The following is a 19503-nucleotide window of genomic DNA, read 5'->3' on the forward strand; positions in this document are numbered from 1 at the left end:
AGCATCATGGCTGCGTAGAAGAAGGGTCCGGGTACTGAACTGGCCAGCCTGCAGTCCAGATCTTTCACCCATAGAAAACATTTGGCGCATCATAAAACGGAAGATATGACAAAAAAGACCTAAGACAGTTGAGCAACTAGAATCCTGCATTAGGCAAGAATGGGTTAACATTCCTATCCCTAAACTTGAGCAACTTGTCTCCTCAAGGCCTCTGCATGCTCTTGCGACAAGGCTTTCTCAGAGCTTTTTGCAGACAGTTGTAATTTATAGTTGAGCGGGGAGTAATAGACGTGTGATGTTATTCAACGCCACAACGCAAGGGGGCGCGAAGTCGCGAAATCGCTAGGAGTAGTTGGTGGGTGTGGTTAGTGGAGTGTTTGTCCTCCGGTTACTTAAAATGACTAGAACTGGAGTCGTATAGATGTACGTACTTCCTCACTTCCTCGATCAACCGCTCTTCGTGCTGCTCCATCTTCACTCGTGTTTTTAAAAATGGCGGTCGTGAAAACAAAACAAACCGGGAAAGTAGGGAAGCGGAAGTGCGTGTACAGTGGATGTAGAGTGGACCAATCGGAGCCCTCTTGTCTGTGACGCTGTCTGCGAGGCTTCTGCGGTGGTCACAATTTTTGGGAGGTGCGCGCAGAGCGTCTGCGAAGGTGGGGGGTCTACGCAGACGCTATCTGCGACACCATCTGCAAGGACTGCGTTGTCAGCATAAATTGGCCTTCAGTCCCCAGACGTTTACAGACTGTTGTAAAGAGAAAAGGGGATGCCTCACAGTGGTAAACATGGCCTTGTCCCAACTTTGAGATGTGTTGTTGCCATGAAATTTAAAATCACCTAATTTTTCTCTTTAAATGATACATTTTCTCAGTTTAAACATTTGATATGTCATCTATGTTCTATTCTGAATAAAATATGGAATTTTGAAACTTCCACATCATTGCATTCCGTTTTTATTTACAATTTGTACTTTGTCCCAACTTTTTTGGAATCGGGGTTGTATGAATACGTGGAGCATACCGGTGTCGACTTCTAAACAATAACGGTGATTGAACTCAGTGTTGCAGTGCCGTCACATTTCTCTCACTCTTCAAATGCAAGCAAAGTTGCTCTGCGATCAGAAATGCAGTATGTTGGAGGTGAAAGTGAAAAGGAGGAGGAAGCAATTTGAGGCAGAAAGGTACACAGACCTCAGATGCCATGGACGAAGATGTTTGAATTAGTGCTGGTTTCAGAAAGAAGCAAATCAAAAACGAATGTCGATAGCAAAAACATCGCACCCCGTTCCGCAATACCAACTGTCCCTTTTGCACCGATGTCAATCCTGCCTCTGTTATGATCAGTTGTTTTGGCTCATTTGCACATGCTGGAGAAAGTGTTAAAAGCTGCTATAATGTAAGTGATGACAGAAACAAACTTGTTTCACAACATTAGATATAAATAACAGATAAACACGTTCATGAGTAAAATAAAAAAAAATTTAAAAGAGGAATAAAGCAGTTTGTTGATTAATTTCCTATAGCAGCACACCTTGTCATAATTTATTCTATATTTAATGCAGGAGCACAGAATTGGTCACTGTAGAGCTGCATGCTGAGTATCATTACTTGCTCAGATGTTTTTGGTATTTTCTTTCAGTATTTAAGGGTCTTGAGAAAGAGAAACCATGTCATTCAGCTTTGGACAAGCTACTAGTGGGGGTGGATTTAGCTTCGGAACCCCGAAAACCACAGCGTCGACCAGCACAGCCCCTGGCTTCTCCCTGCAGACGAGCACTCCAGCAGCGGCAGGATTCACCTTCGGAGCCATGCCTCAGCAGCAGTCTCAGGCTCCAGCAGGAATGTCTCAAATTGCAGGGCTCCTTGCACAGACCACCACGAGCACTTCAACCTCACAAAGTGGCTTCAGCTTTGGGACTCCATCACAGAGCAGCACTGTTGGTGGAGGGTTTACTTTTGGGTAAGACATCTAGAAAACTAGAAGTGAACTGAGACGCACCATATCATCTGTGTTGTTCTAATCATTATGATTAGATAAGGTTTGGTTTTGAGATGAACTTCTGATCTCAATTAATTTGACCTTTCAGCAGTGCTCCAAAACTAGGTCTCGGCCTGACTCCAGCCTCTCAGCCGGCCACTACAGCAGTGACTTTGGGAGGCCTGGTGACCTCCACCACTTCGTCCAGTGGCACAGGCTTCACATTCGGTGCCCTCCCGACTCAGACTGCAGCTTCAACCCAGCAGTCCACAGGCTTCAGCTTTCCTGGAGCCAAGGTTCAAGCTCCTGCTGCAACTTCAGCACAAAGCACGCCTTCCTTCTCCCTGGGAGGGCAGAGCACAGGTAACCTCAGTCTGGTACAGCTGTGGCGCATTCATATGCTCTTTGCGGTCATTCCAGAATTTTACATTGATGAATGGCTTTTAATTACTTTGACTTGGATTGAAGTGATTTGGTATTCTAATGCATTTAAACATAAATGAGTCTAATAATATTACATAGACCGATGTCCTCTAAGACAGGAATTTTCACTGAAGGCTTCTTATAAGGACGTTCATTTTGAAAGAGATTTTTAGGGTAGCATTTACAGTGGTGCTTGAAAGTTTGTGAACCCTTTAGAATTTTCTATATTTCTGCATAAATATGACCTAAAAGATCAGATTTTTCACACAAGTCCTAAAAGTAGATAGAGAACCCAGTTCAACAAATGAAACAAAAATATTATACTTGGTCATTTATTTGAGGAAAATATCTGCAGCTTCACATATCTGTGAGTGGCAAAAGTATGTGAACCTTTGCTTTCAGTATTTGGTGTGACCCCCTTGTGCAGCAATAACTGCAACTAAAAGTTTGCAGTAACTGTTGATCAGTCCTGCACACCAGCTTGGAGGAATTTTAGCCCATTCCTCCGTACAGAATAGCTTCAACTCTGGGATGTTGGGTGGGTTTCCTCACATGAACTGCTCGCTTCAGGTCCTTCCACAACATTTCGATTGGATTAAGGTCAGGACATTGATTTGGCCATTCCAAAACATTAACTTTTATTCTTCTTTAACCATTCTTTGGTAGAACAGCTTGTGTGTTTAGGGTCGTTGCCTTGCTGCATGACCCACCTTCTCTTGAGATTCAGTTCATCAGGGTGGCTGCCGGTCCTTAAAAAGTCTTAAATTTAATTTTCCTAAAATAAGGCCATTTAAAAAGTCTTTAAATTGTCTTAAATTTCAAACCCCGTGGTCTTAAATTTTCAATCTTAAATTTATGAAGATTTTACTCAGTCATATCGTTAAAATGTGGTACACTATGGATGGGGAAACAGTTTAATCGTTTTTGATGCTCACAATTATACCGCGCAGGCTCCGAATCCACCGGTTGCTCGACACACGCGTGCTTGACAACCACTCAGTGCCTGATCTGTTGATGGAGGGTAGTCCGAGCCACAATGGGTAAATGTAAATTTAATAATAACTGGCTGCAAGATGCAAAATACTCGTGGTGGCTGAAAGCTGTACCCAAAGATGCCAACGAGGCATACTGTGTAGCATGCTGTAAGACTTTTAAGTTGGGCACAATGGGGATAAGAGCAGTAGACTCTCGTATGAAGAGCGCCAAGCACGTTGCTTTTGCTAAAGGCCGCGAGCATCAGCCTCAAATATCCGACTTCAGCGCTGCCACCACTAACGGTTGGAGAAGAGGATAGATCTGCGAGATGTAAGAGAATATTGTGTCGAGTCATGGAATCCATGGACACGTGTTGGCCGAAACGAATCCGAGAAAATCGCAAAAGAAGCATTAATTGATGCTAAATAAATTTAATTAATGCTCAATAAATTAATTAATGCTTCTTTTGCGATTTTCTCGGATTCGTTTTGGCCGACATGTGTCCGTGGATTCCATGACTCGTCACTGTGCGTGTGAGAGAATAGTATCGTTTGTGTGTGGGTATCGTTCCAAGTGTTTTAAGAAGTGCAAGTGAGCATACCTTTCAAGTGAGTGAGCCGAAGTTTCAGGTGTATGTGCATTCATATTGTTTAACTGTTTTCTGCATTGTTGTTTGACCAAAGATGGAATTGAACAATTCTGCTTGCAATGTGACTCCCCAAGCAGAGAAAATAATAATTAAAAAAAACTGTTGCATTGGATTCTGTGACTTCATTCACATTTTCACATTGTTACATTGGATTCTGTGACTGCACTCTGATTGTCACATAGTTACAAGTTTATCCTATCCTTATATTGTGTTCTGAGTGTGTGAATGCTTGTCAAGGAAAAGAAATGAAGTACTTCTACTAGAATAGTGTTTTCTGGTGAATGTTTACAAGAACAATAAGTTACATTAAATTATATAGTTTTTTTTTTCTCAAGAGTACGTTTTTGCGTGACTTTAGATTTGGTCTTAATTTTTTTGGAACATGGTATTAAAGTCTTAAATTTAACTTGGACAAACCTGTGGACACCCTGGTTCATGGACAGATGTCCTGACATTTTCCTTTAGAATTCGCTGGTATAATTCAGAATTCATTGTTCCATCAATGATGGCAAGCCGTCCTGGCCCAGATGCAGCAAAACAGGCCCAAACCATGATAGTACCACCACCATGTTTCACAGATGGGATAAGGTTCTTATGCTGGAATGCAGTGTTTTTCCTTTCTCCAGACATAACGCTTCTCATTTAAACCAAAAAGTTCTATTTTTGTCTCATTTGTCTACAAAACGTTTTTCCAATAGCCTTCTGGCTTGTCCACATGATCTTTTAGCAAACTGCAGACAAGCAGCAATGTTGTTTTTGGAGAGCAGTGGCTTTCTCCTTACAACCCTGCTATGGACACGATTGTTGTTCAGTGTTCTCCTGATGGTGGGCTCATGAACATTAACATTAGCCAATGTGAGCGAGGCCTTCAGTTGCTTAGAAGTTACCCTGGGGTCCTTTGTGACCTCGCTGACTATTACACGCCTTGCTCTTGGAGTGATCTTTGTTGGTCAACCACTTCTGGGGAAGGTAATAATGGTCTTGAATTTCCTCCATTTGCACATAGTCAGTCTGACTGTGGATTGGCGGAGTCCAAACTCTTTAGAGATGGTTTTGTAACCTTTTCCAGCCTGATGAGCATCAACAACGCTTTTTCTGAGGTCCTCAGAAATCTCCTTGGTTCGTGCAATGATACACTTCGACAGACATGTCTTGTGAAGATCAGACTTTGATAGATCTCTGTTTTTTAAATAAAACAGGGTTCCTACTCGCACCTGATTTCAATCATTGGGATGACAAACACCTGACTCTAATTTCACCTTCAAATTAACTGCTAATCCTAGAGGTTCACATACTTTTGTCACTCAGATATGTAATATTGGATCATTTTCCTCAATAAATAAATGACCAAGTATAATATTTTGTTTTATTTGTTTAACTGGATTCTCTTTATTTACTTTTAGGACTTGTGTGAAACTCTGATGTTTTAGGTCATATTTATGCAGAAATATAGAAAATTCTAAAGGGTTCACAAACTTTCAAGCACCACTGTATGGTAATGTGCCACGTCAGCATACGGTGTAACTCGGTCGATGTTACCAATGAAAATCAAACCAATTGTTTGGTTACAGGCATGGGGTTATAAGAGTGGACAGTGTTTTTTCTTGGTGACCTTTTTTTTTTTTTCCAAAGATTTCAGAGAAAACAACTCTTCTGTGAAGTTTGGTCTGCCATCTTTGCTTTTTCTTTTTTTTTTTCAGTTAAAAAATCGGTTTTTGTGTGTGACTTATATATAAAATCTCTCAATCTACGTTTCATTCGCACACTCAAGTCCTCCATTTTTCTTTTCTGTTTCAAATTTGTATCCCACAATGCCTTGTGTGAATGGGGAAAGCCCACCACGTGTTGTATCTTGAATTGGGTCATGTTGAAGCATGAAGAAATCGCAGAGAATTTAGGGCCACATGGCCCTAAATTCGTTAATTGTTCTATTTCTTGAAAAAAAAAAAGTAAAATTTGGACGTCTGTGATTTGAATTCAGTAGCTTTCAGTCCACTAAATAAAAATAATTGAGTGTAAGGAGAGAGTTCTTTTTATGTCCTCCACTTGAAAAATCTGAAAGGCAGTCTACCTTGCAAACTGAAATTAAAGTTTCCCACAAATAACTTTAAGATGTGGTTTTTCTATATTAAGTGACATTTATTCCCCATGGATCCAGAGCCTTTCTAGGGAATACATGGTGTGAGGTCAGAAAGTACCTTAGATGGGACTCCAGTCTGTCACAAGGCACTACACACATGATCCACACACTCCTTCACACTCATTTTTGTAGCCAAGCCTTCTCCTGGAGCCTTTATTTTATTTTTATTTATTTTTTTAAGGTGGAAGAAATGCACGTCAACTTTTTTTAATGAAGCCCGAGTGGAATTGCATTCTTCAGTGTTCTGCCTGATGGCAGGTCCACTCTGACGGCTTCAGCCATCAAAGTTTTTAGGGAAGAATTATAGTTGTGCTTTTCTGTTGCCTTCTTCCAGATTGCTATAGAGGTTTTCTCTTTTCAACCATTTTCTCTCTCTCTCTCTCGCTCTCTCTTGCGCACGCATACACACATTCCCACCTCTGGGCAATTTAGAGTAGCCAGTTAGCCTAACCTCTGCATGTCTTTGGACTGTGGGGGGGGAAACCGGAGCACCCGGAGGAAACCCACACAGACATGGGGAGAACATGCAAACTCCATAGAGAAAGGCCCCTGTCAGCCACTGGGCTCGAACCCAAAACCTTCTTGCTGTCAGGCAACAGTGCTAACCACTGTCACCCCAGAATTACATAAAGCATGGAGATATTATTCATTTAAAATACGTTATTTTAGTTTAGCTAGTTACCATACTGGATAGAAAAGATGTAATGTACGATATTTTAAAAAATCTAAAATCATCAGGGTGTCTGAAGAATAGTTTTATATTTGCATTGTGGCATGCTTTTTCGAAAATGGGATGGGGATGTCCCAAAAGACACTTGTACTACTTTGGGTACTGTAGTTTTATTTTAATGGTCATACGCTGATTTTAAAAACTCATCATTTACTGCTTCTCCTGAAATTTAAAGGTCTCACTCTGGGAGCTGTTGCTCCAGCTTCTGCAGCCTCCTCAACCGGGATTAACTTTGGAATCAAGCTTGGAGGTGAAAAAATTAATTCACTGTCATTGTTGCAAAGTGCTATGAAAGATAAAGTTTGAAGTTTGATTTTTTTTTTTTAAACTTGTAGGAGCTGGAGTCGCTCCTGTTAGTACTGCTGCTGCCAGCCAGGCTGCCCCTGTATCTTCTCTGTTTGCCACCCCTATACCCTCCGCTGCTTCTACAGGCTTCAGCTGTAAGTGTGTTCTGGAGGAGTTTTACAATCTGCACAGTCCACATCATATTTAACAGCAAGTTCAACATGAGTGCATGTGTCAATTCAAAAATCAAACTCAGGACTCGGTTTTCTTTTTTAAATCTTCTTCAACCAGTGGGTAGCTCAACAAGTGCTGCAGCAGCCTCAGCAGCATCTTCTGCAGTTACAGCCTCCACTGGCTTGACACTCAAACCTCTTGGAGCTGCCACCACCACTGCTACTACCACAGGTAATGTTTGTGATCCAGTACCACTTCAGCACACAGGATGAGTGTGCAGTGGCCACAGACACAGGAGTTACTGGGGTGGTGACCAAAATGCTCCTTGTGCTAACAGATGGATATTTGAGGATCCTGTTCAAAGCGAGGTTATTTAAATAATGTTTAGCTACTGTTAGTGACAGGCTGTATACTCTTTGCAAATATTCATTAGATGGGTGTTTGTAGCTAATGTACTCTATTGACAAATCCATTATTGCACCACTGGCTTGCTTATGAGATGGCACTCGTTAGCTAGCTAACTTTTATTTTATTTTTTTGAACTATTAAAAAATCCATTTATTTTAATTTGGCACAGATAACAATTTAGATAAAGGATAGGGATGATTTTCAGACAATCAACAGTACCTGTACCATCAGGGAGGGTCACCATGCAGAACTGACAGAGCTAACAGAATGGTGAAAGTTCTAGTCCTGAGTGACAGGTATTTTTATTGGTGGTGGTAGTAGTAGTATTTTTGGCCTGTTTGTGCCACCGTTATTGCTGTTTGTCCACCACCTCCTATCTGTGCTGTGCTTCCCTCAAGCTCCAGAAAGGTCACCAAATTTGCTCATCTCTACCCAGTCCAGTTTATGAGACTCATGACCATTTTGCAATTCAAAATAAACCAGAGCTGTGGTCACATGTGTACTTGAAGAATCTTGTTTAGTTGCTTGAAATGGGGAAATGTCTATGACTTGCTTTATTCAAAATACCACAAGGATAAAGTGCTGCAGGTCCCTTCGCACCCTGTCTAAACACTGCAAAAAATGGCCTTTCAAAAATAAGAAATAAAAGATTATAACAAAGCGTATTTGCTTGAATCAGGTGAAAAAAATCTGCCAATGGAACTAGTCAAATTTGACTTGGTAAGATTTCTTAAAGTAAGATGAAAAATCTAACCTGTTTTTAGATGAAATAATTCCAAAATAAGATTGGGGAACTTATTATGCGAGATCTGATTAACTCAAAATAATCAAAATAGTTCTTATAACAAGATCGTACTTCTTACATTTAGCCATTCAAGTCATTTTTATTCATTTCATTTTAAGGGTATTTCACTTAAATTCATGACAAAGTCTTAGCAGTAAAAACTGAATTTAAGATAAATATACTAATATTAGGATTGTTAAATTCTACAACTAAGCATTGCTAGCTTAAAAGATTCTCCTTTTGTGATCTGTAATTAGTAAAATACTCTAGATATGAGACCAGAGACTATCTTGAATCAAGTTGACGACACGTGTAGCATTGCAACAAGTTTATTTTTTTTCCCATTTCAACATTCAAACATTAAAACATCTCTTAAGATTCCACTTCCCCAGGACCTCAGGCACCAAAAAAAAAAAGTCTACGCATTTTGACTTGGTGCTTACACAACGCCAAAGCAACAGTGCATTTTGGGGGCACTGACTATTCATGTGTACGAAGGGTTTACAAGATCGGGCACAAAAAAAACCCCAAACAAAGAAAAAAACACTGAACTTAACTCACAGCATTCCAAAAAGACCTCACTAAAACGCCCTCCACTCACTCATAGCCTTTTTGAAGGCACTTGTCTGGTCTAGAGTATATACAGCATCTAGAAGGAGCTCACTCTGAATGACTGAGAAAACAGTCGCAGTAAACTTAGGATATGTAAGGTGGAGTTGAATTGTAATGAAAGATTCAAAGATTTCAGTAAAGTTCATTTATTCCCAAAACAAGCATACTTTTTTTTTTTTCTTGAAACAAGATGAACCGCATTTGACAAATGGCCAAAGTGTACTTACTTGTTTTTAAAAAAACTTTTTATTTTCAAAGGTGCTCCAAATAAGACTTTTTCAAGACATTTTGTCTATACAAGATTTTCAAGATGGACTGTCTTAAAAACTAGCCTTTCTAGCTAAATGAGGTTTTGCTTGTTGGGCAATTATGTCATATAATAAGGGTGGCTAGATGTTTTGACTTGAAAATAGACAAACTTCCTAAGATTTTTATTTTTTGCAGTGAACAGCCCTGTTCAAAACGACCCATTTGAGTGCTTGTTTCTTTAAACAAGCACTCAATTAATAAACATATAAGCTAGAAATATTTGTACAAATGCATTTTGTCTATCCTGTGTTGTCACACTGTGTAGCATAAAGAAATGCTTTAAAATTCCTTTGTATTTCTGCTCACTTCAGTTCTACTCCAGGGCACAGCCATATTGCCATGTTCTGGGCGGAGTCAAAGGTCAGCACAAAGTAGTACCATTTAATGGGTTTCCTGTATCTTGAGTGGCTCGCTGTTCCTGACACCATGACGTAACTGGATGCACAGAAAAATTGAGAAATGGCAGCGTGCAAAGCCTATGGTTTCAAAAACAAGAAATGTGATAAGGGAAAACAATTGCTAACAACTGAGCAATGTAAACAACTTGCTAAACAGTGGTTACACAACTTGGGAACAGGTAACACTTTGGAAACACTCCTTTGGCAGAAATTCTGTTTTCTAGGACCATTTTAAACCCGATTGCTTTGAAAGGAATATACAGACGGAGCTCTTGGGCTGTGCAGGTCGCATTAGACTTAAACCCAGTGCTGTGCCAACAATATTCCACCACTGTCCACAGAAAAGGGTTTCAGGCCATGCAAGCAGATTAGGTACAATAGTATAGGCCTTCAAAGCTAATATTTAGATACTGCTAAAAAGCAGAGCTTCTAATGAGTGTAGAATGTGTTCGTAAATAATACCACATACTTTTTTAATAAAAAAAAAAAAGCAAATTAAAAATAAGCACTGGATAAAAACCCATGTTTCTTATGTAAATAAAGATATACGAATTTCGTTGTCTGGTGGTCAGGTTCCCTTCCGTCACAAAAGCCATCAGAAATCCGATTGATTCATTACCATGTTCTCTTCAATTTGGAGCTCTGCTCTGCATGCGAGTCCCCTTCAAATTCACACTATGACACTGTCACTAGCCTATATTTGGCCATATAGTCCATTTCCAAAGCAGGCTTGTGTGAGACATACATTTCCAACCTGGGTTTACCTGTGAAACAATTCACTGACTGTTTGTAGTATATCGCACAAGTTTGTCCCCTTTCCAACAATTCATTGTCAGTTTTCTGCTTGGCACACTTTTCACATCGGCAATAAATAGCTGCTGAAACCCTTTTCCTGCCTTAAGGACATTAGACACCTAGATGCTTATTAACGTCCGTCTGCTTAGCTCTGACAAGACTGAAGTAATCGTACTAGGACCACATGCAGCTAGAAGCAAGTTTTCTGATTACACAGTAATTCTGAATTGCTTTTCTGTTTCTTCACGTGCAGCAGTAAAAGACCTCGGGGTGATTATTGACCCCAGTCTTTCATTCGAAACTCATATTGATAACATTACCTGGATAGCTTTCTTTTATCTCAGAAATATTGCTAAGGTAAGAAATTTAATCCCTCTCGATGTGTTGCTACCTTGTTGTGGTGGTGGGGCTTGTGTGCCTCCATGACCCTGAGGGCTATACCGGCGGGGGCTAGACCCCTGGCAGGTCCAACCAAGCCGGGCAGGGCTGAGGGTAGAGGACAGACGAAGAGCAGCACCTGGTCCTCCAGGTTGGGAGTTGGGCGTGGGGTTAACAACTCCACCCTGGAAAAAACAAATTGTTACAGAATCGCAAACAAGAAACTCAAAAGTCACTAAAGTTCTGGGAGAAGATGGACCCACGGCTGGAGAACGAATGATGCCTAGTAGTGAAAGCCTTAGGGAAGCTACTAGGCGGACAACCATCATCTCTACCAGGACTACAACTAACATGGGAACATGGAACGTCAGAACCATGTTTGAAACTGGCAAAACAGCTCAAGTGGCAGCAGAGATGAGACGCTACAACCTAGATCTCCTGGGAATCTGCGAGTCTAGGTGGACAGGCTCTGGCCAGTACAAACTAGCCACGGGGGAGCTGCTGCTGTTCTCAGGTCATGAGGAAGCAAACGCACCCCACAGCCAGGGAGTGGCCCTGATGTTAACGAAGATGGCCCAAAGAGTTCTCATTGGATGGGAGGCACATGGCCCGCGTATCATCACGGCCTACTTCCGCATAACCAACAGGAAAATCAACTTGGATGTCATCCAGTGTTATGCCCCAACCAATGAGAGCGATGAGAACATCAAAGAGGATTTCTATAACAGGCTACAGACCATAATCCAGGCGCGGCCAAGAAGAAACATCATTGTTGCCATGGGTGACTTCAACGCCAAGATCAGTAAAAACAACCAAGGGTTCGAAGGAATAATGGGAAAAGAAGGCTTGGGGGAAATGAATGAGAATGGGGAGAGATTTGCCAACTTGTGTGCCACTACAAACCTTGTCATTGGGGGGAGCTTCTTCCAACACAAGCGGATACACAAGGCTACCTGGGTGTCACCAGACCTCAGGACCGAAAATCAGATTGACCATGTCTGCATTGGAAAAAGGTTCAGAAAATCATTGGAAGATGTACGGGTCAAAAGGGGAGCGGACGTTGCATCGGACCACCATCTACTGAGCGCCCGCATAAAACTCAAGCTGAAGCGAAACTGGACAGGACAATCCAGTCAGCGCCAGAGGTACAACACCACCACCCTGAAGGAAACATACAGGCTAGAACAATTTAAAACTACACTGTCAAAAAAGGCCCAGATCCTACAACAGGCTGAGGAAAAGACGATAGATGAAAATGGCAGAGTATTAAAGAGGCAGTAACATTAACATGCCAAGAAGTGCTGGGTTACAAGAAGCAGGGACATAAAGAATGGATCTCGGCGGAGACGTTAAAAAACATACAGGAGAGGAAAAGGAAGAAAGCAGATATGAACAACAGCCGCATGTGTGCTAAGAAAGTTAAGGCCAAAGAAGAATATACAAAAGCAAACAGAATAGTTAAGAAGGGTTTAAGAGCAGACAAGAGATGATGTATGGAAACCCTGGCATCCGAGGCAGAAGACGCAGCCCAAAAGGGCAACATGAGGGAGCTGTATGCCAACATCAAAAAGCTCTCAGGTAAATTTAACCAACCAGAGAGGCCAGTGAAGGACAGAGATGGGAAAAGTATTCCAGGGCTAGAACAACAAAAGAGGAGATGGGTAGAGCATTTTGAGGACCTCTTGAATAGGCCTTCTCCACCAAACCCAATAAATATCCAGCCAGCCAGCTGTGATCTCCCTATTGCTTGTGACGTTCCATCAAAGGAAGAAATGTATAAGGCCATCAAGCAACTGAGAAGCGGGAAGTCCGCTGGACCTGATGGTATTCCTGCAGAAGTTTTGAAGGCAGACGAAGTGACCATTGTGGACATGCTCCATCCCCTTTTCCAAAATATATGGGAGGAGGAGGATATTCCATTAGAATGGAAGGAGGGCCACCTGATCAAGCTCCCAAAGAAGGGGGACCTTAGCTCCTGCTCCAACTACAGAGGGATAACATTGCTCTCAACCCCAGCCAAAATCTTCAACAGAGTCCTCCTAAACAGGATGAAAGAAATGGTCGACCCACATTTCCAAGAACAACAAGCAGGATTCAGGAAGAACAGATCCTGCACAGACCAAATAACATTAAGGATTATCCTGGAGCAATCCTTGGAGTGGAACTCACCTCTGTATGTAAATTTTATTGATTACGAGAAGGCATTTGACAGTGTAGATAGACAGACTATCTGGAGACTACTGAGGCACTATGGGGTGCCAGAAGAGATAACCAACATCATCAGGAACTCGTATGAGGGAATGACCTGCAGAGTGGTTCATGGCCAACATCTCCCAGAAGCCTTTCATGTAAGGACAGGAGTTAGATAAGGATGCCTATTATCACCCTTTCTTTTCCTGTTGGCGATAGACTGGGTAATGAAGACATCAACTGCCCAAAAGAGGAATGGCATCCAATGGACACCTTGGTTGCAACTGGAGGACCTTGACTTTGCTGACGACCTGGTACTTCTTTCTCACACCCATCAACAAATGCAGGAGAAAACCACAACCATAGCAACTTACTCAGCATGTCTTGGCCTCATTATACACAAAGGGAAGAGCAAGGTCCTTAAAGTAAACAATAACAACACAACCCCAATCAGGATAGAGGGAGAAGTAATAGAAGTGGAGAGTTTCACCTATCTTGGAAGCGTAGTGGACAAAATGGGTGGGACCGATGCTGATGTAAAGGTACGGATTGGAAAGGCAAGGGCAGCTTTCCACCAGCTGAGGAATGTCTGGGGATCGTCGGAATTGCCACGCAACATCAAAATCAGGATGTTTAACTCCATGGTAAAGCCTATACTTCTGTATGGCGCAGAGACCTGGAGGACAACGGCCAACACCATGAATAAAATCCAGGCCTTCATCAATACCTGCCTCAGGCGGATCCTAAGAGTATACTGGCCAAATACCATCAATAACCTGGAGCTGTGGCGCCAAACAGGACAACAGCCTGTAGAAGAAGAGATCCTCCAAAGAAGATGGAAGTGGGTTGGCCATACCCTTCGCAAACCTGCATCAAACACCGCAAGACAGGCCCTCTTCTGGAACCCACAAGGGAGAAGGAAGAGGGGCAGGCCAAGAAACAGCTGGCGCCGTGAACTAGATGCAGATGTGAAGAGGTCTGGCTATACATGGGGACAACTGGAAAAGATCGCCCAGGATCATGATGACTGGAGAGCACTTGTTCGTGGCCTATGCCCAAAATTGGGCGGTAGGCGTAAGTAAGAAATTTAATGTCGCTACATGAAGCAGAAAAACTAGTTCATGCTTTCGTTACCTCCAGGTTGGATTATTGTAATGCCTTACTGTCTGGATGTTCCAATAAGTGCATAAACAGGCTCCAGTTAGTTCAAAATGCAGCAGCAAGAGTCCTTACTAGAACTAGAAAATATGACCACATCACCCCTGTCTTATCCACACTGTATTGGCTCCCAATCAAATTTCGTATTGATTATAAAATACTATTATTGACCTTCAAAGCACTGAATCGTCTCGCACCACAGTACCTGAGCGAACTTCTGGTCCTTTATGACCCGCCATGCTTACTTGGATCAAGAGGTGCAGGCTATCTGCTGGTACCTCGTATAGTGAAGGCTACATCAGGAGGCAGAACCTTTTCTTACAAAGCCCCACAGTTATGGAACAGCCTTCCAAGTAGTGTTCGGGAATCAGACACAGGCTCAGCATTTAAGTCTAGGGTGAAAACATAACTGTTTCGTCAAGCCTTTTGTTAGTGGTGTTTGAGGTAAAGGTGTAGATCTGGAGGGTCCTCAGACATTGTTGCAGCGACCTGCCACAAGGAGTGCCTGAACGCAGGCTCACATGATTGACAGCTGCCTCTGCCACTTCCTGCTATGCTGAATCGCTGCGCTACCAGCACACTCACGCTGCGCTGAACAGGCAGCCAATCACAACGCTAGTTAGCAGGGCAGCCAATCACAACACTAGTTAGCAGGGCAGCGGTCATTCTAGAACGATAGGCAGAATTGACATTCAGTTTGTAACGAAGCAGCAGCGCAGCAGTTGCAAAGAGAATTCGCTACTAACACAAACTTTACAGCACATCAGGGAAAAAAGGACAAAAAAGGCTACCGGTAAACCTATTGAACTTTTTTATATGCAAACGCTGCGCTCGCAGTAATCCGTGGACATGAGAAATGTTTGTTTCCTACCTGTGTTTGGTTTAATGGTTTAAACTTTCTTTCTCAGTGGCGTGTAGTAAAATATCTTCAGTTAAAGTGCACAAACTGCCTGTTAAAGGGCGAATGGTTAGAAGTAAATAATTCTTAGTTTAAAACTAGTTTTCTGTTCATTTATATTTGTTCAGCAACATATTATCTGAATGATTAAAAATGGTTAAAATATACTTAATTTACCTTATACATAAATATTTATATATTGTTGCCTAATTAATTTGGGCTTTGTTATAGAAAAACAGGTATTTATTCATACATTTATTTTATGTTTGTATGTTTAAAGGTTTTTCACCTTCAAGCTTCTGCTTCTACTTATACTTCTGGTTCTACTTCCAGCTTTTCTTCTGGAAAAGCCCACTACGACCACAATTCTACTATAACGTCAGCTCCACTGAAAACCAATAAAATACAAGACGAGTGGAATCCTGTGTCCGAGTCCTTCCCTTTCAAGTGTGGGAAACCCTGATGCTCAGATACACTTGACAGACAGTGTTTTGGTAAACTGGGATGTATGGATGCTGTCAGTCCCCCACTCGCTTGCTCACTCGAGTTTGTTGACGGTGTAGTGGCTGGCTGGTTTATGTCCCAGGGCTCCCTCATGCCTGTGTTACCTTCTGGCTCTCCCCTTTTAATTATGCTGTCATAGTTAGTTTTGCTGGAGTCTCTGCTTGTACTCAGTGCAAAATGTATACTGTTCCTACTTATTCAGGTGACATTGGGCACCTAACAACCTGTTTTTTTTCTCTCTCTTCTCCCAATCTGTCCCTCTGAGTTACATGTCAATCCTGAGATTGAGGTGCTGACCTCTTCTGATCCATCCTGATGCCCTATATCTGGTTGGAGTCTCATCACATCGCTCCTGTGGAAGATGGCCCCATATGGATAGTTGAAAGTCACACTTGGAGGATGCTCTGGATGCTTATAGTCATTCTTTTATGGCTGAGGACTACAGTTGACTTGCTAACTTTAGGACTGCAGTTGTCATGACCAGTTTTGTCATCAAGTTTCCATCAATGAAGTGTGATAGCATCAACGAAACTGACTTCATGTTAAAACTGTTAATGTTTTAGTCATGTTGTCTGTTGTTGCCCAAATGAGGACGGGTTCCCTTTTGAGTCTGGTTCCTCTCAAGGTTTCTTCATGTTGTCTGAGGGAGTTTTTCCTTGCCACCGTCGCCACGGGCTTGCTCATTGGGGATAGATTAGGGATAAAATTAGCTCATGTTTTAAGTCATTCAAATTCTGTAAAGCTGCTTTGCAACAATGTCTATTGTAAAAGTACTATACTACTACTTTATAGTAAATAGTATACTATTGAAGTAAAAGCGCTATACAAATAAACTTGACTTGACAGTTTCCCCTGTTGACTGTGAGAGTCCCTTGTACGTGCATGGGCATTCAAACAAAAATTTATCTACCAACCTACCACAGTGAGGAGCAGCAGCACCTAGCCACCAGCGTTAATGTAAAAGTAATGTCAGCAATCAGCCTGAAACATTACAGGCTCCCTACAACCATGTTCTGTAATCATTTGGCGTAATCTCTAATTTGTAAAATTTATTTATTTTTTGGTGACGTAAAAAATGTTATCGAACATAAGAGATGATGCATAATTTACATAGAACAAACCAATAGAATTAATAACTTCTTTCTTTTAGCTGCTGCTCCTACAGTACCCACCACAAGCTTTTCCCTAGGCCTGAAACCTGCTGTCTCTGCTGCACCAGCCACTTCTACAGCTGTGTCCACTGCTGCAGTTACTGCCAGGTGTGGTATAGAAAATAACAGTGCAATAATTACTGATACATGTGGGGTGATGTCAGTGTCAAATTCTAAAGGATTTGATGAGCACAGTTTGATACGTGAAAGCATTTTGAATTTTGTTCATTTGTTTCTCAAATATTTGACTGTGTCAATTCAGTGCTGCACCAGTGATGTCATATGCCCAGCTGGAGTCCTTGATCAACAAGTGGAGCTCAGAGTTGGAGGACCAAGAGCGACACTTCCTACAACAGGCCACTCAGGTCAATGCCTGGGACCGCATGCTGGTGGAGAATGGAGAGAAGGTAGCTTGCTTCACATCATCTGCTAACCTTTACACATTTTGTGTAGGTGTTTCACATTTTAATTCACAAGTACATTGCGATGACTTGGCACTGTCATTTAGCAGACGCCCTATAGAAATACTTGTGTGTCTATCACACATCCTCATGCTAATTCAATCAGTACAATCAGTAAAATCTTGTGCAACCCAGTTGTTGTATATTATTGGCTTTTAATACAAAAAATAAAGAATTAAATGTAACGAAAATGAGCAGGCTGTCTAAAAACTAATCATTCAGTTATAAACAAATGAAAGGCCACCATATAAATGGAATATATCTTTTAAATACTAACTAACTATATTCTAATTATTTTTGTCATGTACATCAAGAGGGATTAATGCTGTAGGCATTTTTCAATAAAGGTAAAAATAACATTCATAGATTTCTTTATTTATTCCTAACTTTGTAGCTGGGAAAATGGCACTTTGCGCGTGCGGAAAAGCCCAAATTACCCTGTATCATGACGGAAAAAGCCCAAATTCAGAAATATAGGGTGTAGCCCAAATTATGGAATTGAAAGGCCTGAGGCGAAAGTGCTGTTCATTCACTCAACTCCCCTCACGTTTTTCTTGCCAGTCCTGGGATCAAACCGGCAACCCTAAGCAGCCTTGGGCCTATCTCTAACCTTCAGGCCATGGCTGCCCCCATGTGTTTGCCCCCAAAGGCATCAATTCTGGCTCTGTTACTACCAATTGTTCTAGCTCAGAGGCGGAACAGATCCCCTGTTCCACATTTCGGACATTTTGTACAGAAGGCAAGATGGAATATGCTTAAAGAATATACGCCGAGCCTTTATTTTTAAATGCATTTCTGAGTAGATAGTCTCTCCATTCTTGACTTGTGTGCTGCATAAATGGGAATAAAAAAATTATTTGAGAGTTAAAAATCGACCGCATAATTGGCATTTGAGCTGCCCCACTTAACAGATCAGAGGTTTCTTACGAGTCTTCAGTAAAATGTGCAGAGCAGAGGCAAGACCACTTCAGACACCCAATGTGCCCATGAACTTCTCGCAAAACGTGTCCAAATCTTTGCAGCTTGAACGTTCTTGGGCCACGAATGCAACGTAAATCCACCTTCTGTCATGTTGCTGTACCGGCCAGCAACACATCTACGTGGCATGGCGATTAAATTGGCTCAAAATGGAGAATCGGAGTTGCAGTCAGCTCTGTGTTTTTAGTATAGCGGAAATGGTGATGAGACTGATAGACTTCCTGCTGTGACGTTACGGACGTCAAAGTCATTCACTCGGACCGCTACCTATATATAATCACTTTAATCGTAAAAATTACTATATTAGATTTATTGTTAATGCTTAAAACTATTCCTGTGCCATTCTTGAGGTCTCAAGGCATTTATAAATGAAAGTGAGGCCATGGCTCTGCGTATATGCTTTAAGATTTCCTCCTTGAACAGGGACTGTTTAACTGTGTAAAAGGGGCTTCCATCTATCTTAATTTAAATAGATGGGTGGCAGGTTTATTGCCAAGCATACGGTGGTTACAGTAAAACCCTGTTTTAATATTGTCACACTCCAGTTCCTACCTTAGACAAATGATTTGTGAATGAACTGGATTAAAAATGTTCTGTTTCGGTGATTTGAGAATATGAAATTAAAATCCGTCTTGGTCTTTTAAACAGTTGGTATAATGTTTGAGCTGAAGGGAAACACCTTGTTGTTTTTAACATCAAGTTTGCTGTTTTAGATTACATCCCTTCATAAGGACATGGAGAAGGTTAAACTGGACCAAAGAAGGTAAGATTTCCAGAGTTCGCACATGTGATGCATTCTGACAGATTTGTTGACATTGGTGTGTGAAGGCCTTGTGTGCTTTTTGTTCTTACCTCAGGCTGGATCAGGAGTTGGACTTTATTCTTTCTCAGCAAAAGGAGCTGGAGGATCTTCTTGCTCCCTTAGAGGAGTCAGTGAAGGAGCAAAGTGGAACCATCTATATGCAGAATGCTGATGAGGAGCGAGAGAGAACGTAAATAAACCCCTCACTTACAAATCCTTTTAATACTTTACCTGCATAAATGAAAACATGACAAAAAGCTGATGTATTTGGTGGCTGTTGGTTTTAATTTTGTTGTACTCGACTTGGTTTTTCTCTCCACC

At 41.6% G+C, this 19503-nt stretch overlaps 1 protein-coding gene across 3 annotated transcripts in view; it reads left to right on the forward strand.

Moving 5' to 3' along the window:
• The window catches only part of nup62l (nucleoporin 62 like), a 40519-nt gene that overhangs the window by 5991 nt on the left and 15025 nt on the right, over positions 1-19503 (forward strand). For 2 of the 3 annotated variants that reach the window (XM_060927503.1, XM_060927502.1), the window contains exons 2-10: positions 1642-1962; positions 2090-2343; positions 7073-7147; positions 7233-7337; positions 7474-7587; positions 16941-17049; positions 17204-17348; positions 19094-19143; positions 19238-19372. In XM_060927503.1, coding sequence (XP_060783486.1) covers positions 1670-1962; positions 2090-2343; positions 7073-7147; positions 7233-7337; positions 7474-7587; positions 16941-17049; positions 17204-17348; positions 19094-19143; positions 19238-19372 — 1280 coding nt within the window. In that variant the 5' untranslated portion in view covers positions 1642-1669. The remainder of the gene's footprint in view (positions 1-1641; positions 1963-2089; positions 2344-7072; positions 7148-7232; positions 7338-7473; positions 7588-16940; positions 17050-17203; positions 17349-19093; positions 19144-19237; positions 19373-19503) is intronic. The other variant, XM_060927504.1, reaches the window with a different exon arrangement.

The sequence above is a fragment of the Neoarius graeffei genome, chromosome 8 (assembly GCF_027579695.1).
Source record: "Neoarius graeffei isolate fNeoGra1 chromosome 8, fNeoGra1.pri, whole genome shotgun sequence".
Classification (NCBI taxonomy): Eukaryota; Metazoa; Chordata; class Actinopteri; order Siluriformes; family Ariidae; genus Neoarius; species Neoarius graeffei.